Raw genomic sequence first — 25,495 nt, 5'->3', positions numbered from 1 at the left:
GTCAACTATGTATACAATCCATGTCAACTACACACATATAATGTCAACTACATATACAATTCATGTCAACTATACACATATAATGTCAACTATAAGTTGTTGACATTTGATGTGCAGACTATTGACGATAATACCCCCAAGTTGACATAATCTACTTGCAGTTCACATTTCGAAAATGTTGTGGATGAGTGGCTGAAAATGCATTTCAATTCTCAATTAAGCTAAAAAATCTCAACCTAACAGTACCCTATAACCCTATAAATAGTATATGAAACTTCATTTAAAACTAGAAGATGATATCATGTGTTTTATATTTAATCTCAACTTGTGATAATTAATGGCAGATGGAGATAACAATAGTTATTTACTATACAATTAAGATTTAATTATTACTTCATTTATATAGATCTCCAGTGGCTAGCTAGTATGCTGTAAACATGACAAATTTGGAAAATTATTCAAATTTTTTCTACTATGCATAATGAACTATTGTTTGACTTTGAACACGACAACTCAGTTTACTTTATTTAATTCGATTTAACATTAAACCAATTTTATTCCACATACGACAACTCAATTTCCTTTATTTAATTATATTTTACTTTAACTCAATCTTATTTGACAATTCCACTAACATGACCTATTTACTTCAATGAATTATCTCCTTGTTTCTTCCCATCCCAACTCTTTCAATCCTAAATTATAAATCTCACACCACTTTATATGATTGATTCATGCTTGAAACACAAATCAAGATCATCTCTCAACTATGAAGACAAGCTTTCCCACCATCACTTTAATTCTTCTTGTGATTAATATTTCATCCACACAAGCAATATCTACTCATGACTTCCTTGAATGTCTCTCCCAACAATTCAACAACTACTCTTTCATTTCCAACCATGTCTACACCCCAATCAACTCTTCCTTTTCCTCAATCTTGCAATTTTCCCTTCAAAATCTGAGATTCGCCTCGGATTCCGCTCCAAAGCCACAAGTGATCATCACCCCAGAACACGAATCCCAGATCCCGCCAGTCATATACTGTGCCAAAGAGAAGGGCATGCAGATCAGAACCCGAAGCGGCGGCCATGACTACGAGGGGCTATCTTACGTATCACAGGTCCCGTTTGTGATCATCGATTTGATCAAATTCAGTGAAATAACTATCGATGTTGGCGAGAAGACGGCGTGGGTTGAATCGGGCGCGACCACTGGTTCTTTATACTACAGGATCGCAGAGAAAAGCCCGATTCTTGCGTTTCCTGGTGGCGTTTGTACAACGATTGGCATCGGCGGCCACTTCAGCGGAGGTGGCTACGGAACGTTGATGAGGAAATATGGCTTAGCGGCTGATCAAGTTATCGATGCAAGAATAATCGATGTTAACGGCAGGATTCTTGATAGAAAATCAATGGGCGAGGCTCTGTTCTGGGCAATCAGAGGCGGCGGAGGTGCTAGCTTCGGCGTCATAGTTGCTTGGAAGGTATTACACGAAATCTATACAGGACCGTTTACTTTTCATGATTTAATAAAATACATATAATGTGTCCAAACTTTGTGTCCTTTTTATACTTTGTATGTTAGTACTTATTAGTACTTCCGTCCCTAATAATTCGTCATCATTTAATCTGACATAGATTTTAAGAAATATAATAATAACTAGGTTGAAAAAATTAATAGAATGTAAGTCCTATTTTTATATACTATTAATTTTATAATAAATTATGAGTTGAAATAAGTTAGTGAAATATAGAGTCCACTACCAAAAATAATAAATGTGAAAAGTGATAAATTTTTGGGGACAGATAAAAATAAAAATAAGTGATAAATTTTCAGGGAAAATGAGAGTGTAAAATATAAGTAAAATGAGTTAATAGAATATAATGACTATATAAAAAAATTGGGACTTATAATGTAACACCGATGAAGTATTTCTTTTTTTTTTGATGGGCTGAATGATTCCGACAGGTACAACTAGTAGACGTTCCAGAAACAGTCACTGTTTTCAACGTTGCTAGAACACTAGAGCAAAATGCTACTCAACTCTTTCACCGCTGGCAATACGTAGCTTCCGAACTCGACAAAGATTTGATCATCGGAATCACGGTAGCCAAGGCGAACACAATCACCGTTTCCTTCTTCTCACTCTTCCTAGGTGGAATCGACAGACTCCTTCCACTGGTGCAAGAACACTTCCCCGAACTCGGGCTGGTCAGAGAAGACTGCATCGAAACGAGCTGGATCCGATCAATCCTATTCCACTACGGTTTCCCCATTGATTCTCCGAAGGAGGTGTTGCTCAACAGAACTCAACGCAGCGTCACAAACCTCAAAGGAAAATCGAATTACGTGCAGAAACCCATTCCCGAACATGGGCTGGAAGGCATGTGGAGGCTGTTTAGCGAAGAGGAGGCTGCGGGCGCATCCCTCGTTATTTCCCCGTACGGTGGAAGAATGGCGGAGATTTCTGAATCCGCCATTCCTTTTCCGCACAGGGCGGGGAACTTGTACAAAATTCACCATATAGTATTTTGGGGAAAAGATGATGCTCAGAAGTCAGACAAGTACATAAGTTGGACTAGGAGGTTTGACAAATACTTAACTCCTTTTGTCTCGAGTCGGCCTAGAGAAGCGTATCTCAACTACAGAGATCTTGACCTTGGAGTCAACAACGTTGTGGGTAACACGAGCTATGCTCAGGCTAGCGTTTGGGGGAAGAGATATTTTAAAGGCAATTTTGATCGCCTTGTTCGGGTTAAAACTGTTGTTGATCCCGAGAATTTCTTCAGGAACGAACAGAGCATTCCGCCATTGCATTAGTGTGTGATTCACTTTAGAAGAAAATATAGATAATAAAATTTGTAACGCAAATACTCAATAATTTTCTTATATTGTACTCTCTTTTATGTATTTTTGTTTGATTTAGCCTATCTCATTTTTGTCATCTGTGTACGGTACTCGTTACATGTCATATATCTCTTTTACTATATTTGGTTGATGAATTTCATATTCCACTAACTCATTCTATTCATAATATATTTGAAATTAATATATAAAAGTAATATTCATATTCCACTAATTTTTTCCTCATAATTTTCTTAATATAGTCAAACAATTTTTAAAAATCTGCACCAGTCAACTATAAGACAATTACTGGAGAAGGAGGGAGTATCTAACAACATCAACCGTTGGAGAGACATAGATCATATGTGCCTATATTGGAGTTTGCCGTGTAACCATGTTTGTTGTAGGCATATGTCCACAAGTTAAGCAATTATTTATTTATGTATACTTTATCTTTAAGATATTTATGTATATCTTTTGGAACATTGTAATATTTTTCCAATGCATTATTGATTGAGTTTGAAATTTGAACTAAAATTGACTAACTTTTATGACAGCTCAACATTGGTTTATTTAATTTGATTTTATATCTTATTTTATTCCATGATGGTTATTAAAATATGGCAAAACCCATCTAGAATTCCTTGTACTAATAAATATTATTTTATTAGATCTTTCTATAATTTTTTTGTTTTATTAGATCTATTTATAATTTTTATTCCATTAAGTCCTTATACAAATGTATTGTTATTTAAGAAGTTATTTAATTGGATTTTTATTTAACGACTTCAAATTTTAATTCACCTTTCCTATTAATTATTTTTTTTATCTCTTATATATTTTGAAGATAATTCAGTTGTAATATTATTGACTAAATAATAACTGGAAATATGAAAAATTTGCAAGTTGATTATAACATGCAATATCAATATATTTATAAAAAGACCTAATGAAACAAAATGAATTAGTACCAAGTACCTAATATAACAAAATTTGTTAAATTAAGGCCTAATGAATCTAATTGTATCATTAGCACAATAACCTCTACATGTGCTTTGCCTTAAAATATCCATACATCAATGACAATTAACAAGCAAAAATATATGGCATAAAGTTTCAGTGGTCGAAACACATTCAGTGGCAATATGTCTGAACCACTAAATTTTTAATCATTACTTTTATTAATTAGATTTTGGAACTTAGTACTATATTATTCTCATTCCTCTCATCCCAACTCTTTCCACCCGAAAGATTATAAATGTACCTTAACTTTAATTCTTTTTGTGATTGACTTAGCTTGTGACCAAAATTAAGACATATCTCAGCTATGAAGGCAAGTTTTTTCAGCATCACTTTTATCCTTCTTCTCATTTATGTTTCATGCTCACAAGAAGTATCTACTGATGATTTCCTTGAATGCCTCTCCCAACAATTCAACAACTACTCTTCCATTTCCAACCATGTCTACACCCAAATCAACTCTTCCTTTTCTTCAATCCTATTGTTTTCCATTTGGAATCTGAGATTTGCCTCTGGATTCTACTCCAAAGCCGCAAGTGATCATAACCCCAGAGCACGAATCCCAGATCCCGCCAATCATATATTGCGCAAAAAATAAGGGATTGCAAATCAGAACTCGAAGTGGTGGCCATGACTTAGAGGAATTATCTTACGTATCACAAGTCCCGTTTGTGATAATTGATTTGATCAAATTAAGTGAAGTAACTATTGATGTTGGTGACAAGACGGCATGGGTTCAATCCGGCGCAACCTTGTTCTTTATATTACAGGATTGCGGAGAAAAGCCCGATTCTTGGGTTTCCTGGTGGTGTGTGTCCGACAATTGGTGTCGGCGGCCACATCAGTGGAGGAGGCTACAGAACGTTGATGAGGAAATATGGCTTGGCTGCGGATTAAGTTATTGATGCAAGAATAATCGACGTCAACGGCAGGATTCTTGATAGAAAATCAATGGGTGAAGATATATTCTGGGCAATCAGAGGCTGTGGAGGTGCTAGTGTGATACTTGCTTGGAAGGTATTACTCAAAAACTAGTGGAGTATTTTAAAAAAACTCTCAACTTAACTTACTAAATAACACTGCATGAAATATATTGATTAGCTTTGAATATGAAAAGGGAATAATTTAAACCAAATAGTATACAACCATACTAACACTAGAATATAATACTATTTTCAATGTGCGAGATGAATTTTAAAGAAAAATTAGTAAAATAGAATCCATCTCATCTTGGATTGCTTCTTTCCAAAATGCAGCATCCCTCGATGCCATAGCTTCTTTAAAAATCCTTGGATCATCATCAATATTAAAACAATATTGATATTGAAAGTTAATTTTATTCCTTGATCCTTCTACCAAGTACAATTGGAAATTATCACCAAAAGACTTAGCTTTTCTTGCTCTACTACTTCTCCCAGCCTCAGGCGGTGTATTAGTCACTTTGTTAGTCACATCACAGTTACTAGAGCTTCCAATCATGCCTCCAGGTTTAAGTAAAGACGTGAATCTATTCTCATTGCCAAAATTAGCATCTCTTGACTCAATAATAGAGTGCACGGATACGTAGTCATTAGGTTCTATGACATAGAACCTATAGCAAGCAGAATTTTCAGGATAGCCAAGAAATACACAATCTATACCTCTTTGACCTATGGTTTTTATTTTAGGGTCAGTTAGTCTTACCACAGCCCGACAACTCCAAACTCTGAGATAACTCAGTTTTGGTGGTTTCTTATGCCAAAGTTCATAAGGGGTTATCTTGTTCCTTTTATTAGGAACTATGTTCAATAAATAACAGACTGTTAACATAGCCTCACCCCAAAATCCTTCACTTAGGCCAGAATAGCACAATATTGAATTAACCATTTCTTTCAATGTTCTATTCTTTCTTTCCGCTACACCATTTTGTTGTGGTGTATATGAAGCAGTGGTCCGATGTACTATTCCAGTAGACTCGAAATATACTGGATCATAATACTCACCTCCCCTATCAGTGCGAAGAACTTTAATCTTCACACCATAATGGAGCTCTACACCTTCTTTGAAGATTTTAAATTTATCATGAGCTTCATCTTTTGAATGGCACATATAGATATGGCAATATCTTGTAGCATCATCAATAAAAGTAACTACATACTTTTTATTACCAAGTGATGGAGTCGAATGAAAATCACACAAATCACTGTGTATAAGTTCTAATACCTTAGTATCTTTACTGATAATTTTATTGAAAGGTTGTCGGGTAATTTTAGTTAACATGCAAGTTTTACACCTTTCAACATTCAAATCAAAAGCTGGTATTAAACTCATTTTCGACATATCTTTCAATCTCTTGTAATGCACATGTCCTAAATTCCGATTTACTAACTTGATTACTAGAACTAGTAGAAGTCATGCAAACAGAATTATTAACAAAAGAAACATCTAGATTCAACTTAAACATACTACATACATAACCGAATCCAATAAAAGTACCATGTCTTGACAGAATGTATTTGTCACTTTCTAAAACTTGTTTATAGCCACAATTATTTAAAACAATACCAGAAATTAAGTTTTTACGAATACCAGGTACATACACAACATTTTTTAAAACTAAAGAGTTTCCAGAAGTAAATACTAGGCTAACAGTTCATATTCCTTTGATTGGTTCAGTTGCAACATTGTCCATCTTCAATGAAGATCCATCTTCAATTGGTTTGAAATCCTTGAACCATTGACGATCCTTGCACACATGACATGTTGCACCCGAATCAACCCACCATGAAAGATCATCATCCTGCACATAGAGTGCTTCAGAGATTATTGATGCATAATAATTCTCAACAGAATGATCATTAGGTACATAAAACGAACCTGATTGTTTTCCATGATCCTTGGATCCACTTGTATCAGCCTCGTTCTTTCCTTTACCTCCACCGTTTCCAGACTTACAATCCCTCTTGAAGTGCCCGGATTTACCACACTTCCAGCACATCAGTTTAGGCTTCTTATTCCCAGCCTTACTGTTGTTTCCTTGAAACTTTCGTTTCCCTTGAAATGTTCGTTTCTCTTTACCAGTCTTGGAGGATTCACCCTCTTCCACCATGTTCACAGAAGAACCAACCATTGTTTTACCATTACTGACAGAGCCTTTTTCCATATCACGTATGGACTGTTCGATTTGGAAGTCACTTCCAAGTTCAACCTGATTCAACTCCTCCTTCTTATGTTTCAGATTATTTTTAAAATCCTTCCAGGAGGATGGCAGTTTATCGATAATACTAGAAACAGAAATGGATTCATCCATTTTCATATCATACTGGAAAAACTATCCTAATATCCTCAACAATTCGTTGTAATGTTCCATGACAGGCCTCGAATCCACCATTTTATAGTTAATAAAGTTCCCAACAAGAAATTTCTTGCTAGATGCATCTTCTGCCATATATTTGGCTTCGAGGGAATCCCACAACTCTTTAGCAGACTCTACGTTTTGATACACATCAAATAGGGAATCAGACATACCGTTTAAGATGTGACCACGACATATGTAGTCGTCGTTCTCCCACTTCATCCGCCTCATTGTTTGTTCCAGAGTTTCATTCTCAACAGCCTCGGGCATGGGAGTACTCAGAACATACACGACCTTCAGATTCGTCAACATGAAATGCATCTTCTTTTGCCAGCGTCTGAAATCCTGGCCAGCAAACTTGTCCAACTTTGCGAAACTTTTCGTTGCTTCCTTCGTCGTTTCCTTGTTCGACATCTTCAGAAAAATTGATTTGATCTTTGTTAGGGAGATTTACTGAATTGTGAACAACTGGATATTCTGAAAGGCGTGAATAACACTTTCAGATCAAATCAATTTGGTGGTTCTGCCAATATTTGATCGGATACAATTCAGGTTTAGAAGTTTCGTATGTTGATTCTGCGATTCCACTTTGAACCGAAAAAGATCTATAAGAAGAGGTTTGAAACGAAACATTGCGTGTTTTCACGAAGCATTGTGTCTCTTCGTTTCTTAACTGATTTTTAATAATTTTTTTCAAGTAGTTTCAAAAATTGCAAATCAGTCCTTCGACTATCATATATTATATTTCCGGATGAATTTTCTACACAACAAATTTAATGGAAATAAAAAATTTCAAAGGCAATTTTGATCGGCTGATTCGGGTGAAAACTGTTGTTGATCCCGATAATTTCTTCAGGAACGAACAGAGCATTCTGCCATTGTTAGTTTGATTTGTGTGATTCACTCTATTGTGCTACTCAATACAAATCTGCTTGTTAGTTTGATTTGCTTAATCTAATTTGATATTACATTTTGTTTTGTCTTAGAGTATATATGTTGTTATAGTAACATACTTTACATTTCCTATGTATCATTACTTTTGGACATATATTAAGAATTGTTATTGTAAATCTATGAAGTTCACCATTGGGAATACACTGGTTTTAGTAGAATAAGTCACTTTTAATGAAACGATTCAAAAATGAAAACATGTCATATTTATTGGAAAAGAGAAATTAATAAATTGTTTCATTACCAAATTGATCACCTTTTAATTGCCTTATTTTTAGACTGTAAGATTGATTAGAATTTTACTAAACTTCTTGACTTTTTTTGGCAATTTGCCCCATCTATAATGATTATCTCTTTTTTGTCTCTGTTTTATTAGGGTAAGAAATAAGAAAATAAGGTCAAGCAAAAATATAATATTGCCTCCTGAAAAATTATTTAATACTATAAATATTGATCCAAAGCTCAATACCTCATGCATATATTTTCCACTAAGGCAGCCGGAGTTGTGGCGGCGGCTGCGGATTGAAGGATATTTCCAACTTGTGTATATAAAAGCATTGTCTTGTATCACCTTATATGAAATTGGTAAAAGTTAATGGGTTAATTCTACATCATGATAGTTATTTTTCTGTTTAAACCCATAAATACTACTCCCTCAGTCCCACCGAAGATTGACCCATTTTTCTCTTTTGTGTGTCTCAACTAAGATGACTCGTTACTAATATAGAAACATTTGTATTTCTAATTTATTCGATCTCTATTACTTTATTCTCTCTATTTAACACATAAATAAAATTGCAAAAAGTCTCGTACCATCCAAGGAAATGGTCATCTACTTTGGGACGGAGGGAGTACTAAGTTAATTAAAGTTTTAAGTCCACATTTGACGACCTTCTCTGAAATTTGATTATGTATATCTCTCTTTACAAGCTACATATTTGCTTCAAATATAGACTTAGAAGAAGATGGATACAATAGGTCGTCTATAAGACTATAAATGTTGAAATTTAGACATTTTTTGCACAATATTTTATGATCAGTAGGTACTAATAACGTGAATGAAAGTACACATAAAAAAATGTGAACGCAAGCGTTGAATCATGAATATAAAGTGATATGATTAAGTTTGAATGAAGAAATATGTTACTACCAATTAAATAGAATGGGACAGTTGAAATCTCAGAAATAGTATTACTACATCCGAAATCGGTCATTTCAGGATAACATTAATTTTAATGTGCATGTAATAAAGTAATAGAAAAAAGAAAAATTAGATGAAATAATGTAGTGGGGGGTGAGACTATAAATTATTAGTAAAGTAAAAGGAGAAAAGATTTCTATAAATAAGTATGGACTATTTTTATGGGACGAACGAAAAAGAAAATTCAATCGTTTCTATGGGACACGGAGGGAGTGCAAAATATACAATATACTTAATATATTTTTGAGAGTTTTTTAGTTTAGCATCTCTAGTTGGGTTTTCTTTCCTTTTTTTCTTGGCCTTTTGATGACTTTAACCCATGACCTATAAGATTAATAATATTGTCTTGCTAGCTAAAATTAAATTCATTTGCTTATAAAAATAAAGAGTGTCTTGCTAACTAATTGATTTAATATGTATCAATAATGTAATTTAGAATAATGATATGTATATTTTTCAATATCACACTATCCACATGTCATATGTAATGCCAATGAAATGATACAATGAAAATAAAATAAAAAATTGTAACTTATGAAGACTGTGTTGCCGAAATTACGCATTGGGTCCATGTTCTCTATTTATTGTATTCATTATTGTCGGAGTTGAAAATTATCAACGCATGATTTAATTTGTATCAATAATGTAATTTAGAATAATGATATGTATATTTTTCAATATCACACTATCCACATGTCATATTTAATGCCAATGAAATGGTACAATGAAAATAAAATAAAAAATTGTAACTTATGAAGACTGTGTTGCCGAAATTACGCATTGGGCCCATGTTCTCTATTTACTGTATTCATTATTGTCGGAGTTGAAAATTATCAACACATGATGCATGGGATGACACATGTGTCTCTCATCAGGCACAAAAAACTAAGAGGTTGTCGGTCGGTGGTGCAATAACCAATAAGGCGGCTGTCACTGACAATTGATAGTGCGATTGGATTATGAATCTAAAAGCAAAGTGAATTATTAATCTATGTCACGACGATCAAACTCGATTCCGATTATTATTAGGATTATGGTTCATTATTTTTTGCCTATAAGAAGCATATATTCTCTATAGTTGTAATAGTAACAAAGAAATTATATAGTGAATCCGTGGCTTAACATTACCCTAGACTACTGTCATAGTGGACTAGGTAATCAAAGTGTATCTTTGATTTTATCAGCGATTATTTATGTTATTATTTCCTAACATGTACGACGAAGGGTTAGAGCGGAACTGGTGCACCATGAGGTTAGTGAATGGTGAAACAATTGAATTTAATAGAGTTTTTCGTCCGTCCCGTGCTAATGATTTTTTTTTATCTCAAATGGATCCTCTATTGTTTAAACATAAAAGTTGACTATTCAAACTTTGTGATAGTACTATTTAAATGTTCACTTTCCATTCCATTCCATTCCATTCCATTCCATTATCTCTCAAGTATGAAGACAAACATTTTCTTTCTTGCTTCAGTTCTTCTTGCTTTAATTTCATGCACATCAGCATCATCTACTGGCAAATTTCTTGAATGCCAGTCCAAACAATTCAAAAACTACTCTTCCATTTCCAACAATGTTTACACCCCAATCAACTCTTCTTATTCATCTATCTTGGAAACTTCCATCCAGAATCTGAGATTTTTCCCCTCAGATTCGACTTCAAAACCGCAAGTGATCATAACCCCAAAACACGAATCTCAGATCCCGCCGATCATATATTGTGCCAAAAGGACTAACATACAAATCCGAACCCGAAGCGGCGGCCATGACTTCGAGGGACTATCTTATGTATCACAGGTCCCGTTCGTGATCATCGATTTGATCAATTTTAGCGAAATCAAAGTCAATGCTGAGGAGAAAACCGCGTGGGTTGGACCCGGTGCAACCATCGGTTCCTTATACTACCGGATTTTCGAGAAAAGCCCGGTTCTAGGGTTTCCCGGCGGAAACTGCCCAACCATTGGCCTTGGCGGGCACTTCAGCGGAGGCGGTGTCGGCCTAATGCTGAGAAAATACGGCCTCGCCGCAGATAATGTCGTCGACGCGAGAATAGTCGACGTCAGCGGCAGAATCCTTGACAGAAAGTCAATGGGCGAGGATCTTTTCTGGGCCATTAGAGGCGGCGGAGGTGCCAGTTTCGGCGTGATCACTGCCTGGAAAGTCCAACTGGTGGATGTTCCAGAAACCGTCACTGTTTTCAGAATCAGCAAAATGTTGGAACAGAATGCGACTCAACTGGTCCACCGCTGGCAACACGTTGCTCCTAACCTCGACAAAGATCTGCTCATCGCGGTCGATGCTTCGAGGCAAAATTCCACCATTGAGGTGTGGTTTTCCTCTATGTTTCTCGGCGGGATCGACAGATTGCTCTTGATCATGAAAAACAGTTTCCCCGAGTTAGGGTTAGTGAGAGAAGACTGCACAGAAATGAGCTGGATCCAATCCGTGGTGTATATAGCTGCTCGTTTTCCCATTGAAACATCGCCACGAGTTCTTCTAAGCAGAAGCAATCCTTTTAAAGGATACTTCAAGGCCAAGTTGGATTACGTGCAAGAGCCGATTCCTGTGTCTGGAATCGAAGGCGTCTGGAGACATTTGGTCGAGTTGGAAGCCGGGCAAGCTCGTGTCGAGATGGTTCCTTATGGTGGAAGAATGGCGGAGATTTGTGACTCCGCCATTCCTTTCCCGCACAGGGCGGGAAACTTGTACGAAGTCATCCAGATAGGGATGTCAATGTAACCCGAACCCGCGGGCCGGCCCGAATAACCCGATAAAAATACAGGATTAGGGTTGTAATTTCGCAGCCCGAATTTAAAATCGGGCCATTCGGGCTGACCCGTTCGGGTTGTCGGGTTAGGCGGGCTGACCCGTTCGGGTTACGGGTCGGCCCGTCGGGTTGAAGGCTTCTGCACAACGAGCAGTTTTTGTAACGGTCATAACTTTCTCTACAAAGCTCCGATTGAGGCGTGCAATATATCCACGCGAAGCTCTTTCAAAGACGAAGAGAATGATATGTATTAGAGGTTTATCAGACTTCAAAATTGCGAGAAACATTGACTCAAATAAGGCTGCTGCACATCCACATATTTTGTGTACATTTTCTAATAAATTTTCTATCATTTCTCAACAAACATGTAAACATACCAAAATATAGAAATATAATCAAAATCATCCAAGACAACCTTCTAAAACCATGCAAAATCCAAATACGCCAACCCACTATATAAGATCACGAAAAAATCACCATGTGGTTCATGGATTCATAAATACTCGTATATAAAAGCTTTCTTTTAGTATATTTCCAATATAATAGTGCAAAGTGTTTTGACGCCGCTTCGTCATTGAATTATGCGTACTTTGATGATTCTTAAAACAAAGATAAATTATTATTTGACATATTTACAGCTGGAATAAATTAAATTTGACCAATCATAATTCAAGAAAACTTAGAGTTACTCCAGTTAGCTAGCATCTTGATAATTCACTCTTTAACAATTCAAAATATTTTTGTTACATCTACGATGCACCTCTCACGTTATGAAAATTTTGTTTAATTTTCTACGAATTGATTTATGTTTGAATTTTGAAACAAAGTGTTGATTTATATTTTAAATACATAAACATAAACATACTATTGATAGATATTTTGTAAATAATTATGTAATGAATAAGTTATTTAAATTTAAATAACTTAATCTTTTTTAAAAATATTAAAGAAAATTAAAAATATGTATTTCATTGTTGAATGATTAATTAAAAATATGTATATAAATAAAGAAAATTTAAAATATGTATTATTTTTTGAAAATATTAAAAGAATTAAAAATACGCATTGGCCCGAATAACCCGGTGGGTTAGCCCGAAACCCGAAGGGTTAGGGTTAGGGTCGAACTTTTATAACCCGAAAAAATCATAACCCGAATAGCCCGTACCCGAATGGCCCGACAACCCGAACGGGTTGGCCCGAACCCGAACGGGTTGGCCCGATTGACATCCCTACATCCAGATGGTGACTTGGGACGAAAAGCAGAATGAAGATTCGGGAAAGTACATAAGCTTTAGCAGAAAGCTCGAGGGTTACTTGACTCCTTACGTGTCGAAGAATCCGAGGGAAGCATATCTCAACGCCAGAGATCTCGACCTCGGAGTCAACAACGTTCGAGGAAAGACGAGCTACGAGCAAGCCAGCGTTTGGGGGAAGAGATATTTTAAGGACAATTTCGATCGTCTTGTTAGGGTGAAAACTGTGGTTGATCTCGAGAATTTCTTCAGAAACGAACAGAGCATTCCGTCCGTTTCACTCGCATTGAGATTGGATTGTGTTTCCGTCACATAATATTTCGTCTGCAGATTTCTTCATGCGGTAAATAAAATCAAACATCTTCTTTTGATTGTGCTTGATAGTGGAAAATATGAATGTAATAATTATTTTAAGTCAATTTGTTTGAAACAAGGTGGCTTGTTTGTGGAAGTGATTTTACATGATTGTACTTAAGCATGACCACAACTTTTATCCTGTACAATATATTTGATAGATTCATGTCCTAAACATTATGAATTGATGAAATTTTAATCCGAAAGTCTAATATGATTATAAAAATATGATTAGTTAATGTTTATTTTTATGGAGTATATATTAGTTAATGTTTTTTTATATCTTTTATCAATTATTATTATTATTATGATTATGATTATTATTATTATTTTGTTTTAGAAGTTATCTATGTTTTAATTATCAACACGCGCATCACAGATTCCAGATTAAAAAATTAATTAATTAGACACAAACTTGCTTGAAAATGTGTATTAACATATTGGTTCTTGACAATATAATCTGAACTAACTAGTTGAACTTTGAACATGAAATCATTTGTTTATTACAAATTAGTTTATTTTCGCCATTAATATATGTCAGAATATAATAACATATATACTAATTAATAATATCACTATGCATATGGAGCATTTATGTAATAAATATTATAATTTCGCGTTGATCGCACTACTAATTAAAGAGTATGTTGAATCAAAATCACATTTACTAACACTTATCTAGTTTCTTTTATTAATTATTGTTTGGAGTTGACAACTTGGTTTAAGTGATTCAAAAATCATTTAGTTATCTTCACATGGCTATTAAACTATGTCCACATGGATGACTTGTCAAGCAACTTTAAACACAAAATTTGATGGAAAAACACATCCTCAGGTTATTGTTTCAAAATTTATTTTTGAAAATAATGAAACAAAAACTGAAAATATAATTAAGGACTTGTCAATGTGTTTTGCTCAACTTGATTTATTATAACTTTGTATTAGCCCTCTTTAATTGTTCATTCCATCCCATCTCATTTCATTATATGAATGCAACCATTTTCACTCTTGCTTCAACTCTTCTTGCTTTAATTTCATCCACATCAGCAGCAGCATCTGCTGACAAATTTGTTGAATGCCTCTCCAAATAATTCAAAAACTACTATTCAATTTCCAACAATGTTTACACCCCAATGAACTCTTCTTATACATCCATCTTGCAATTTTCCATTCAAAATATGAGATTCTTATCACATTCCACGTGGATGTTCCAGAAACTGTCACTGTTTTCACAGTCAACAAAACATTGGAACAAAATACGACTCAACTAGTTCACAAATGGCAATACATTGTTCCGCGACTTAGCAATGATTTTGCACATTGGCCTCATAATTACAAGGAAGAATGGCGGAGATTTCTGACCCCGTCATTCCTTTTCCACATAGAGGTGGCAATTTGTACGTAACTGATACGATCCCCGTACCCTAGGAAATCTCAATTATTTAGTATCTTTTAATTCACCGTATCTTTCCATATATTGTTATCTTGTTCGATAAGTTAAGTTAGGGTAGTAGTTCTATTATTATGAATAGGATAGATTGTTGTCTTTTTATTCATTCAATCAATTAATGAAATATTTTCCCCACCAAAGATAGCGTGTGTTTTCCAATCCTAATTTTGGATTCCCTCCGCCGTCCTAATTGGACCCCGGAGTATTCTATCAGCCGCCGAGTTATCTGCCCGACGGGAGCAACTCCCGCGCACAGAAACTCCGCCATCGTCCGCCGAGCCTGTTGGCCACCGGAAATTTATCTCCACCGCCGAACGAAACTCGCCGCGCTTGTTAAGGGAAACTCCCTTAACAGTAACGCTGATGATGGTGTGCTGGCGCGGAGACGAAGATCAAGATTCGGAGAAGTACATATCTAACCTGGATTCGAAATCTCGATAGTTAGCTGAATAAAGCAAACAATGCTGTAATTATAGATGATATTGTATTTTTATTAGTGGATCATTAATAATTTCCTATTTATTTTCGTAATAATTCGAACCACAAATTTGTTTGATGTATGGAAAGCGTTTTGTCAACAAAAAAGCATTTCATCGTTTGATATTAACCTTGGTTTATTCATTGAAAGCTTCCTATGAATAGTACAATCCAAAAAAAATGTTCTACTCCTATAAATTTTACATCCGATTTTATGCGAACAATTTGATATACTATATTCTCTTGTATCTAAGTTACTAAGTAAGAATTCTAAAACTACAAGCTTGTTAAATTGCTTTAATATATTTATTTAAAAAATTAAATATATATAAGTCCTTCAAATCGAGTAATAAATGATAATTGCCTTTTTAAACGTACTCAATAATACTCCAATGCTCATAATTGAAGCCCACTTGCTCTTGCTCTTCGGCCCACCCTTTTTTGCGTCTTCTTTACATTTTTTATTTGATTTCGATTTCTTGTGTTTCTATTCCATTTTACAAAATTAGGGTTCATTATAGCCATAAGAATTTAAAATTATTTTCAGCATTAATTTAATTTTCAAACTTGTCAATTATATTTAAATACATAACAACTAACAAACGATGGTCTGCGTGTACGACAAGTCAATTTTGCGTAATCATTTTATATTTTATCTTTGACCAATTCTTATCCTTTATTTTAAAAGTTATCTACTTTTGAATTATCTACACACGTAACACACCCATCCGATTCAATTTAATCAAACTTTTCCTGGAAATGTGTTGAAAATTTAAATAATATTCCTTCAGTCCAAAGATAAGCGAAGCTCTTCTTTTAGGCACGGGATTTAATGAATTGATATTTAAATAGTTAAAGTGAAGAGAGTAAAGTATGAGAGAGAGAAAAGTAGAGGAATGAAGAGAGAATTTTTTGTCAAAAGGGAAATGACTTACTTATAGTGGGACATTCTTAAAAGAAATATGACTTGCTTATCTTGGGACGGAGTGAGTATATTGGTTGTTGTTGAGAATACTATCTCAACTAACCCCAATAACAAGTAATTTAATAATTCTATGAGATCTCATGGATTGGGACACATAATAGTTTGAATCTGATAGGAACAAATTTTTCAAAGAAACGTGCGTGGATAGAAGAAAGACTTTCAATAATTTAGAAATGCATTATCTTAGTGAATCATAATTTGATTTCACTTTATATAGTATCATTAGTGCAACAAGTTAATTAAAGCACGCACGTCGTATAAAATGTCCCTACCTTTAAATAGCAAAGTTGATTCACCAAGCAACTTATTTAATAATAATAATAATAGGTTTTGGGTTCAATTATATTCCACATTGGTGCAGTTATCCACTTTATTAGGTGTAGTGATTTGGTAAAACACTTTTCCTCCGACATGTCCCTACCTTTAAATAGCAAAGTTGATTCACCAAGCAACTTATTTAATAATAATAATAATAGGTTTTGGGTTCAATTATATTCCACATTGGTGCAGTTATCCACTTTATTAGGTGTAGTGATTTGGTAAAACACTTTTCCTCCGACATGTCCCTACCTTTAAATAGCAAAGTTGATTCACCAAGCAACTTATTTAATAATAATAATAATAGGTTTTGGGTTCAATTATATTCCACATTGGTGCAGTTATCCACTTTATTAGGTGTAGTGATTTGGTAAAACACTTTTCCTCCGACAGGGTAAATCGGATGTTCGATGATTATTGCCCTAGAAAGTTGAGTCACGGGCGAATTACAGAACCATTTTTATCCTTTAACAAAATATATCCCCCACATCCACAATATGAACTGTTGCTCAGTTCATTACGAAGTATACCATATATTCCATCAACTCATTCAACTCTGATTTCATTGTTAAACTAATATTAATCCCTTAATCCACAGATTAATGGTCATGTTTCTCGATTCTGATTAGTCTATAAAATTTAGTCTTTTCTATTTTTGGTAAGTTTATACTCTAAAGAGATACTATATATCTCTGTCCCACTACAAGTCGAATAATATTAATCTCTCTCTTTGGCCGTTATTTTGCGAAGTTGATAATAAATAGTTAAATTGGAGAGAAAGTAAAGTAAGAAAGAGAATAATATAGAAGAGTGTCGTATGTACATTATTATCTTACTTACTTTACTTTATCTTTACTCTAACTATTTTTTATATTTTTGTAAAACAACGTCCGATTTGGAGCACTACCATTCAATTACTCCAATTATTAATTTTTCTCTATCTTGTCTCATTTACTGATAATGATAAAAGGGAGAGTATATAAAAGTATCATACTACATATTCTTTCACATTTATAAAATTATTAAAATCCAGACGGTCAAAAAGAAAGACGTAAACGCAAACAAAAGAAGGGAGCTAAATAGTACCAAGTCTTTGATCTAATCAATTATTGAGGTTCCTTGTTACATTTTTTTTATCAGTTTAAAAACACGACGCCACGACCTATATATTCAGTCAATTAGATTTGATGACAAATTCTATAAAATCTAACATAGAAGACACTAGTTTCCACAAACAGATAATCACACAAACATGAAACCTTCAACCACTTTATCTCTCATTTTGATTTCTTTAGCCTTCATTTCTTGCTCACAAGCATCATCTCCTTCTAACAATTTTCTCCAATGCCTGTCCAAAAAATTCATTTCCAACATCATCTACACCCCAACCAACTCTTCATATTCCTCCATCTTACAAATAACCCTCCAAAATCCAAGATTTGACACAAATTCAACCTCAAAACCCTTCGCAATCATCACTCCCCAACACGAATCACAGATCCCGCCTATAATCCTCTGTGCCAAACGCAGCGGCGTGCATACGAGAACCCGAAGTGGTGGCCATGACTTCGAGGGGCTATCTTATCTATCCCAACTCCCGTTTGTGATCATTGATTTGATCAATTTTAATGAAGTGACGGTTGATGTCGAGCACAAGACCGCTTGGGTAGGCGTTGGCGCGACGCTCGGTGCTTTCTACTATGCCATCGCACAGAAAAGCCCGGTTCTGGGCTTTCCGGCCGGGATTTGCCCTACCGTTGGCATCGGAGGGCACATCACCGGCGGAGGCTACGGCGTAATGATGAGAAAATATGGTATCGCGGCTGATCACGTGGTTGATGCTAGAATAGTCGACGTTAACGGCAGAATCCTAGATAAAAGGTCAATGGGTGAGGATCTGTTCTGGGCAATCAGAGGCGGCGGTGGGGCCAGTTTCGGTGTGATTACTGCTTGGAAGGTACTCAGATAATATAATGAAGAGAATAAAAGACTGAAAGAATCAAAATACTACTCCTTCCGTCCCAAAGAAGATAACCCCTTCTTTTGGCAGCACGGGATTTTATGCAATTTTATTTTGTGTGTGAGATGGAGAGAATAAAGTAGAGATAAAAGTTTCTATTTTGAGTAATTAATAATCTTGGATGTGCTAAATTAAAAAGGAAAATAAGTCATCTACGGGGGACGGAAGGAGTATATTCTATTATGCTCTTGTTAATCAACCTTAACACATCAAACTCTTTACAAAATTCTATTCTACATTAACAAAGGAATATAAATAATTTATTTATAACTCAGATTATCTTTTGATTGATCTAAATTGATTTCTACCTTTCTTCAATTGGCTCTAATTGTGCATTAGTTATTTCCTTCAATCACACATATTTTCTTCATTCCAACAGGTAGAGCTAGTGGATGTTCCTGAAACTGTAACTGTTTTCAGAGTAAGCAGAACGTTGGAACAGAATGCAACTCAAATCATTCACCGCTGGCAATACGTGGCTCCTCACCTAGACAAAGATTTATTCATTGGAATCACTCTAACCACCGTAAACTCCACTCAATCCACCAACAAATTGACGATCAACGCCAATTTTTTCTCCTTGTTTTTTGGTCGTATCGACAAATTGCTCCCGTTGATGAAAGAAAAGTTTCCGGAGTTAGGGTTAGTCAGAGAAGACTGCGCGGAAGTGAGCTGGATAAAGGCAACCGTGTTTATAAGCGGTTTGCCTGTCGAAACTCCAACGGAAGTTTTGCTCAACCGAACCTATGCCAGCACAAGAAGACCCTTCAAAGGGAAATCGGACTATGTTCAAAAACCCATTCCTGAATCCGGGCTTGAGGGCTTGTGGAGGCATTTCTTCGAACCGGAAGGCCGGTTTGCTGCGTTTGCAATGAATTCTTATGGTGGAAGAATGGCGGAGATCTCAGAATCCGCCATTCCGTTTCCCCACAGGGCCGGAAACCTGTTCAAGATATTGCAGGTGAATTTCTGGAGGGACGGCGAGAACAGAGATTCGGAGAAGTTTATAAAGTGGAGCCGGAGGGTTAATAGATACTTGACTCCTTATGTTTCGAGGAATCCGAGGGCAGCGTATTTCAACTACAGAGATCTTGACCTCGGTGTTAATAATGTTGAGGGTAAGACGAGTTACGAACAAGCTAGCATTTGGGGTAAAAGATATTACAAGGATAATTTCGATCGTCTTGTTCAGATTAAGAGTGTTGTTGATCCTGATAATTTTTTCAAGAACGAACAGAGCATTCCGACGTTGCACTAAGTTTGTGTGTGGTTTGCTTTGCTGCATTTACTATTTGGATAAGTACTTGTAATAATTTATTTTTCATGTATTTAGATTGTTTTAATAAGATAATAAGGTGGTGGGCTTATAGAGCCTGGAAAGTTAAATAAAGCCTAATATGTTTCCTACTATATTTAATGATTTATTTTTTAGGATATGCTGTATTTCTTTTGAGATATGTATCCTGGTGTTATTAGTATTAGGATCTCTATGTTTCTTATATATAGAGGTGTTCTCTCTTATTGTAAATTGCATTAGAAAATTATAGTGAAAATTTCTAGGTTGGCATCAGTCCTAGAATAGATACATAAGTTAAGAACTCCACCACTTCATTTCCCAAATTTATCCAAAACTAAGTTAAGAATAAATTTGAAAAATAGATAAGAAAGTGATGAGAACACAAAAATAAAACAAAAACTAACCATATACTACTATTAATTGGAGGAAGCTTCCCATGAATAGTAAGATACCCAAAATGTGTTCATCTATAGATTATACACTCATCCCGTGTAAGCATAAGCTCATATTACAATTTAAAAACTAGATATTTCTTAAAAAAAATTAAAATTACCTATGTCCTTCAAATTGAGCTTAATAATACTCGAAGGCCCATTAATTGAAGCCCAATTTCCCTTGCTTTTCGGCCCACTCTTTTTGTCGCTTTTTAAATTTTATTTTTATTATTATTTGATTTCGATTTCATGTGTTTCTTTTGCATTTAATAAATTTAGAGTTCAATATACACATAAGAATTTAAATTAATTTTTAGCATTTAGTTTTTTAAATATTTAGTTAATAAATTTTAAATACATAACAAGTTACAATGGTATGTGTGTACGCCAAATCGCAATAAATAAATTATTATCCATCTTATCAACTCAATTTGCATCATCATATTTTAATTTTAGCTTTGACCAATGCTTATCTTTTTATTTTTATTTTTATGTTATCTATGTTTGAATTATCTACCTACGTACCCTTCATAGATTCAAAAAGTATTTAAACAAACTTTCCTTGTAAATGTGTATAAATAATATATTGGTTCTTGACAATACAATCTCAACTACCCCCAATAGCAAAATAATTTATAAAAATTATGACAGATTTCATTGATTTGGATACACAATAGTTTAAATCTAGTATATCCCAATTTTCAAACAAAGGAACTGGTATAGAAGAAGACTATCTATATTTTAGTAATGGATTATCTTAGTTAATCATAATTTGTGTTCACCTTATGCGTAAAGGTTAGTGCAACAAGCTACTTAAATCACGCAGACTTTCATTAGGAGAGGTTTTGGGTTCAATTCCATATGATTCGTATATTTCACACAATCACACTTTATTTGGTGTTGTAATTTGGTTATACATTTTTACTTAAAAAATAAATATGGTAAATAGACCATATATTACTCAATTGATATTTTTTTCCTTTTAGTTCGTCTATAAAAATTAGTTTTTCTATTTTTAATAAGATTTTGTGACTGATGATGTTTGATCCATTATCCACTAACAGTACTAAAACTATTTTTTCTTCTATATATCTCCTTCTTTACTAGTGTGGAGTTTAATCTCATGTCATCATTGCCAAGACTATTGATATTGGACGTGGTGTTCAGTTTCCTACATAAGATAATACCAACATATGTATTGAGTTGTAAGATTATTTTAGTCATATGGGATTACCTATGACTAATTATTTCATGATTATTAATCCCGAATTGAGCTGTGAGATTGAATCTCATAGACCAAACACACTACATAATTAATCCCGGGAAACAATCTTGCAAACCGAACATTCCCATAGAGTATATAAACGTATTGCACATGGCCACCCAACGTTTTACTCATATTCCTTTACATATTTTGAAATTTGAGCCGACATAAATAGTATTAAGTCGTCCATATAGTACAATTATTTTGGTTCCTAGTTACACATTTTTCCTCATTTTGAAAACACAAACTATGGATTCGGTAAACACGAGTTGATTATAAATTCTATAAATCGAACATGGAATAAACTAGTTTCTACACAGACACAACAACTCAATCATGAAACCTTCAACCACTCTCTCTTTCATTTTGGTTCTTCTTGCCACCATTTCTTGCTCACAAACATCATGTTGTGCCAACAATTTTCTTCAATGCCTGTCCCAAAAATTCAACAACTACTCTTCCATTTCCAACAACATCTACACTCCAATCAACTCTTCATACACATCCATCTTAAAAATAACCATCCAAAATCCAAGATTTGACACAAATTCAACCTCAAAACCGCTCGCAATCATCACTCCCGAACACGAATCCCAGATCCCGCCACTAATCCTCTGCGCCAAACGCAGCGGCGTCCAGACCAGAACCCGAAGCGGCGGTCATGACTTCGAGGGCCTGTCCTATCAATCCGAAGTCCCGTTTGTCATAATTGATTTGATCAATTTCAGTGACGTTTTGGTTGACGTTGACCGCAAGACTGCCTGGGTCGGATCTGGCGCAACCATCGGTTCTTTATATTACTCGATCGCAGCGAAAAGCCCCGTCCTGGGCTTTCCAGCTGGCACTTGTCCCACCGTCGGCATCGGTGGGCACTTCAGCGGCGGAGGCTACGGCGCAATGATGCGGAAACATGGCCTCGCTGCCGATCATGTGGTCGACGCCAGAATAGTCAACGCCAACGGCAGAATCCTGGACAGAAAGTCAATGGGCGAGGATCTGTTTTGGGCAATCAAAGGCGGCGGTGGGGCCAGCTTCGGCGTGATTACTGCCTGGAAGGTACAACTGGTGGATGTTCCAAAAACAGTCACTGTTTTTGGAGTCGGCAGAACTTTGGAACAGAACGTGACTCAGATCGTTCACCGCTGGCAACACGTGGCTCCTGAGCTAGACAAAGATTTGTTCATCGGAGTCTCGTTATTAACTGCAAACTCAACTCAATCCGGCACGAAATTGACTGTTGTAGCTAATTTTGCCTCGTTGTTTCTCGGTCGGATCGACAGACTGCTTCCGTTGATGAAGGAGAAGTTCCCGGAGTTAGGGCTAACGAGAGAAGACTGCACGGAAGTGAGCTGGATACAAGCAATGGTGTTTATAAGCGGTTTGCCCATCGAAACACCGCCGGAGGTTTTACTCAACCGAACCGATCCCGCTACAAGAATTCCCTTCAAGGGGAAATCGAACTACGTGCAACAACCAATTCCTGAATCCGGGCTCGAAGGCTTGTGGAGGCGTTTCTTCGAAGAGGAAGGCGCGAATGCAGCGTTCGCGTTGAATCCTTACGGTGGAAGAATGGCAGAGATCTCAGAATCCGCCATTCCGTTTCCCCATAGGGCGGGGAACCTGTACAAGTTGTTACAGGTGGTTTTCTGGAGAGAAGACGAGAATGGAGATTCGGACAGGTATATAAAGTGGAATCGAAGGGTTGAGAAATACTTGACTCCTTATGTTTCGAGGAATCCGAGGGCAGCGTATTTCAACTACAGAGATCTTGACCTTGGAGTGAACAGTGTTGTTGGCGAGACGAGTTATGAGCAAGCTAGCGTTTGGGGTAAAAGATATTTCAAGAATAATTTTGATCGTCTTGTTCGGATTAAGAGTGTGATTGATCCTGAGAATTTCTTCAGGAACGAACAGAGTATTCCGTCGTTGCACTAATTGTTGTAAACAAAACATACATCTTGATTTGTGTATGTTGATTTGCTTTGCTACATTTTGATGTTTGAAAAAATGCTTGTAATAATTATTTCATGTAAATCATAGGCCCGCCCACTCACTCGTTCAAGCCCACTCACTTCGAGCTAATTTAGGCCCGCCCACGATGATAAATCATAGGTGGATCTAATTAAATAGTTAAACTATCATACAATTATAAAAAATTTAACTTTAGATTGAGGCTCATCTTATTAGAAAGAAAAGTTTATGCACATAAGAATGAACTAGTTTTAAAAGCCCAAAAATGTCAAAAGTGAGCTATATTTTTGGGATGGAAGGATTATCATATAATGAAATTGATGTTCCGAGGTCAATTTTGTCATTTTATACTGACCAATCTACTTTTATTCTGCTTGCTATAGCTTTATTCCCATTAATTTAAGCCCATTCTATAAATTAGGGTTCATATAACCAATTAGAATATAAAATATTTTCAGCATTTATTTTTTTAATTTGTATGCGTAGCAACTAGAAATGGCAGGTACGCCAACTCGCAATAAATAAATTATTATCCATTGTTTTGACAACTCAATTTGCGTAGTATATCTATTTTAATTTATGTTTATTTTAGAAGTTATCTATGTTTATATTATCTACTCGCACATCACATATTAAAAAAATATTTAGATTGGCACAAATTTGTTTAAAAATATGTATAAATAATGTACTGGTTATTGAGAATACCATCTCAACCAATCCAAATAACAAAATAATTTTAAAAATGTTACAAGATCTCCTGGATTGGGATATGAAAGAAAGGTTTTGTACGTGTGTTATGTGCACAACAGCACAAGTCCTTGTTAAGAAAGTTTCAAATTTCTACTTCCCAAAATATTACTTCCTCTGTTTATAAAAAATATTCTTGGTAATAAAAGACACGAGTTTTAATGCAAAATTAATAATGTATTAATAACATAATAAAAAATAATTGAAATATTATTATTAGAAAGTAAGACCCATATTCTTATTAGAAAGAAAAACATCTAAAAAATAAATAGACATTAATTTTTGTGATTAACCCATATAGATTTAAAAAATTATTTTTGTGGATGAATACAAGTCAAATGTCGATCCCATGATGAAAAAGTTTGGCAATACTACCACGCTCTAAATTAAGGTTAGGGGAAAAAAACAAGAAATACTTATAAATTATACTTACGTCGAAGGTGGGAACAACTTTCACAACTAAAATACAGTAAACTAATCAGAGATGTAAGTCTGATACGATCATCCATATCCCAATTATTTAGTTGCATATTTGATTTACCATATCTTTTACATATTTGTTTAGATATTTGTTTCTTGTTCATTAAGTTAGTAGCATTATAAATAGGAGTTATTGTTATCACTTTAAAAATTCAATCAATATAATATTTTCCCTAAACTTGTCTTGAGTATCAAGTATAATTATTGTTCCCTATTTGCTGCTGATCGGAGAACGTCTGTGAATCAGCAAATCCGTGAGCCTTCCTTCGAGCTTGTCGAAGGATTGATCACCCTATCCGTCCGAGAAGATAGATAGCCGGTCACG

At 35.1% G+C, this 25,495-nt stretch overlaps 4 protein-coding genes across 4 annotated transcripts; all 4 read left to right on the top strand.

Annotated features, from left to right (window-relative positions):
* The first annotated feature begins 629 nt into the window (after window positions 1-629).
* On the top strand, window positions 630-2,933 carry LOC121775346 (berberine bridge enzyme-like 18). Its single transcript, XM_042172425.1, has 2 exons — window positions 630-1,486; window positions 1,972-2,933. Exons 1-2 carry the CDS (start codon window positions 770-772, stop codon window positions 2,821-2,823), a joined length of 1,569 nt encoding a protein of 522 aa, XP_042028359.1. The 5' UTR covers window positions 630-769; the 3' UTR covers window positions 2,824-2,933.
* Window positions 2,934-10,793: 7,860 nt separating this feature from the next.
* Window positions 10,794-13,924, top strand: LOC121773759 (tetrahydrocannabinolic acid synthase-like). Its single transcript, XM_042170679.1, has 2 exons — window positions 10,794-12,068; window positions 13,354-13,924. The coding sequence occupies exons 1-2, from the start codon at window positions 10,797-10,799 to the stop codon at window positions 13,687-13,689; spliced, it is 1,608 nt and encodes a 535-aa protein (XP_042026613.1). The 5' UTR covers window positions 10,794-10,796; the 3' UTR covers window positions 13,690-13,924.
* A 4,209-nt stretch (window positions 13,925-18,133) lies between these two features.
* Window positions 18,134-20,387, top strand: LOC121773479 (berberine bridge enzyme-like 8). The gene is made up of 2 exons (XM_042170349.1): window positions 18,134-18,914; window positions 19,357-20,387. The coding sequence occupies exons 1-2, from the start codon at window positions 18,210-18,212 to the stop codon at window positions 20,233-20,235; spliced, it is 1,584 nt and encodes a 527-aa protein (XP_042026283.1). The 5' UTR covers window positions 18,134-18,209; the 3' UTR covers window positions 20,236-20,387.
* Window positions 20,388-22,222: 1,835 nt separating this feature from the next.
* Window positions 22,223-24,025, top strand: LOC121773521 (berberine bridge enzyme-like 18). The gene has a single exon (XM_042170399.1). The coding sequence runs from the start codon at window positions 22,309-22,311 to the stop codon at window positions 23,905-23,907; it is 1,599 nt and encodes a 532-aa protein (XP_042026333.1). The 5' UTR covers window positions 22,223-22,308; the 3' UTR covers window positions 23,908-24,025.
* Window positions 24,026-25,495: the final 1,470 nt, after the last annotated feature.

Source organism: Salvia splendens, chromosome 17 (genome assembly GCF_004379255.2).
Source record: "Salvia splendens isolate huo1 chromosome 17, SspV2, whole genome shotgun sequence".
In the NCBI taxonomy this organism is placed as follows: domain Eukaryota; kingdom Viridiplantae; phylum Streptophyta; class Magnoliopsida; order Lamiales; family Lamiaceae; genus Salvia; species Salvia splendens.
This window is presented reverse-complemented; position numbering and strand designations above follow the sequence as displayed.

Excerpts from the sequence above, each read along its gene's own strand:
- LOC121775346 (XM_042172425.1), top strand. The coding sequence starts at position 770 with ATGAAGACAAGCTTTCCCACCATCACTTTAATTCTTCTTGTGATTAAT. Across the intron at positions 1,487-1,971 it reads GCGTCATAGTTGCTTGGAAG|GTACAACTAGTAGACGTTCC; the intron begins GTATTACACGAA and ends TGATTCCGACAG.
- LOC121773759 (XM_042170679.1), top strand. The coding sequence starts at position 10,797 with ATGAAGACAAACATTTTCTTTCTTGCTTCAGTTCTTCTTGCTTTAATT. Across the intron at positions 12,069-13,353 it reads CGGGAAACTTGTACGAAGTC|ATCCAGATGGTGACTTGGGA; the intron begins ATCCAGATAGGG and ends TGACATCCCTAC.
- LOC121773479 (XM_042170349.1), top strand. The coding sequence starts at position 18,210 with ATGAAACCTTCAACCACTTTATCTCTCATTTTGATTTCTTTAGCCTTC. Across the intron at positions 18,915-19,356 it reads GTGTGATTACTGCTTGGAAG|GTAGAGCTAGTGGATGTTCC; the intron begins GTACTCAGATAA and ends TCATTCCAACAG.
- LOC121773521 (XM_042170399.1), top strand. The coding sequence starts at position 22,309 with ATGAAACCTTCAACCACTCTCTCTTTCATTTTGGTTCTTCTTGCCACC.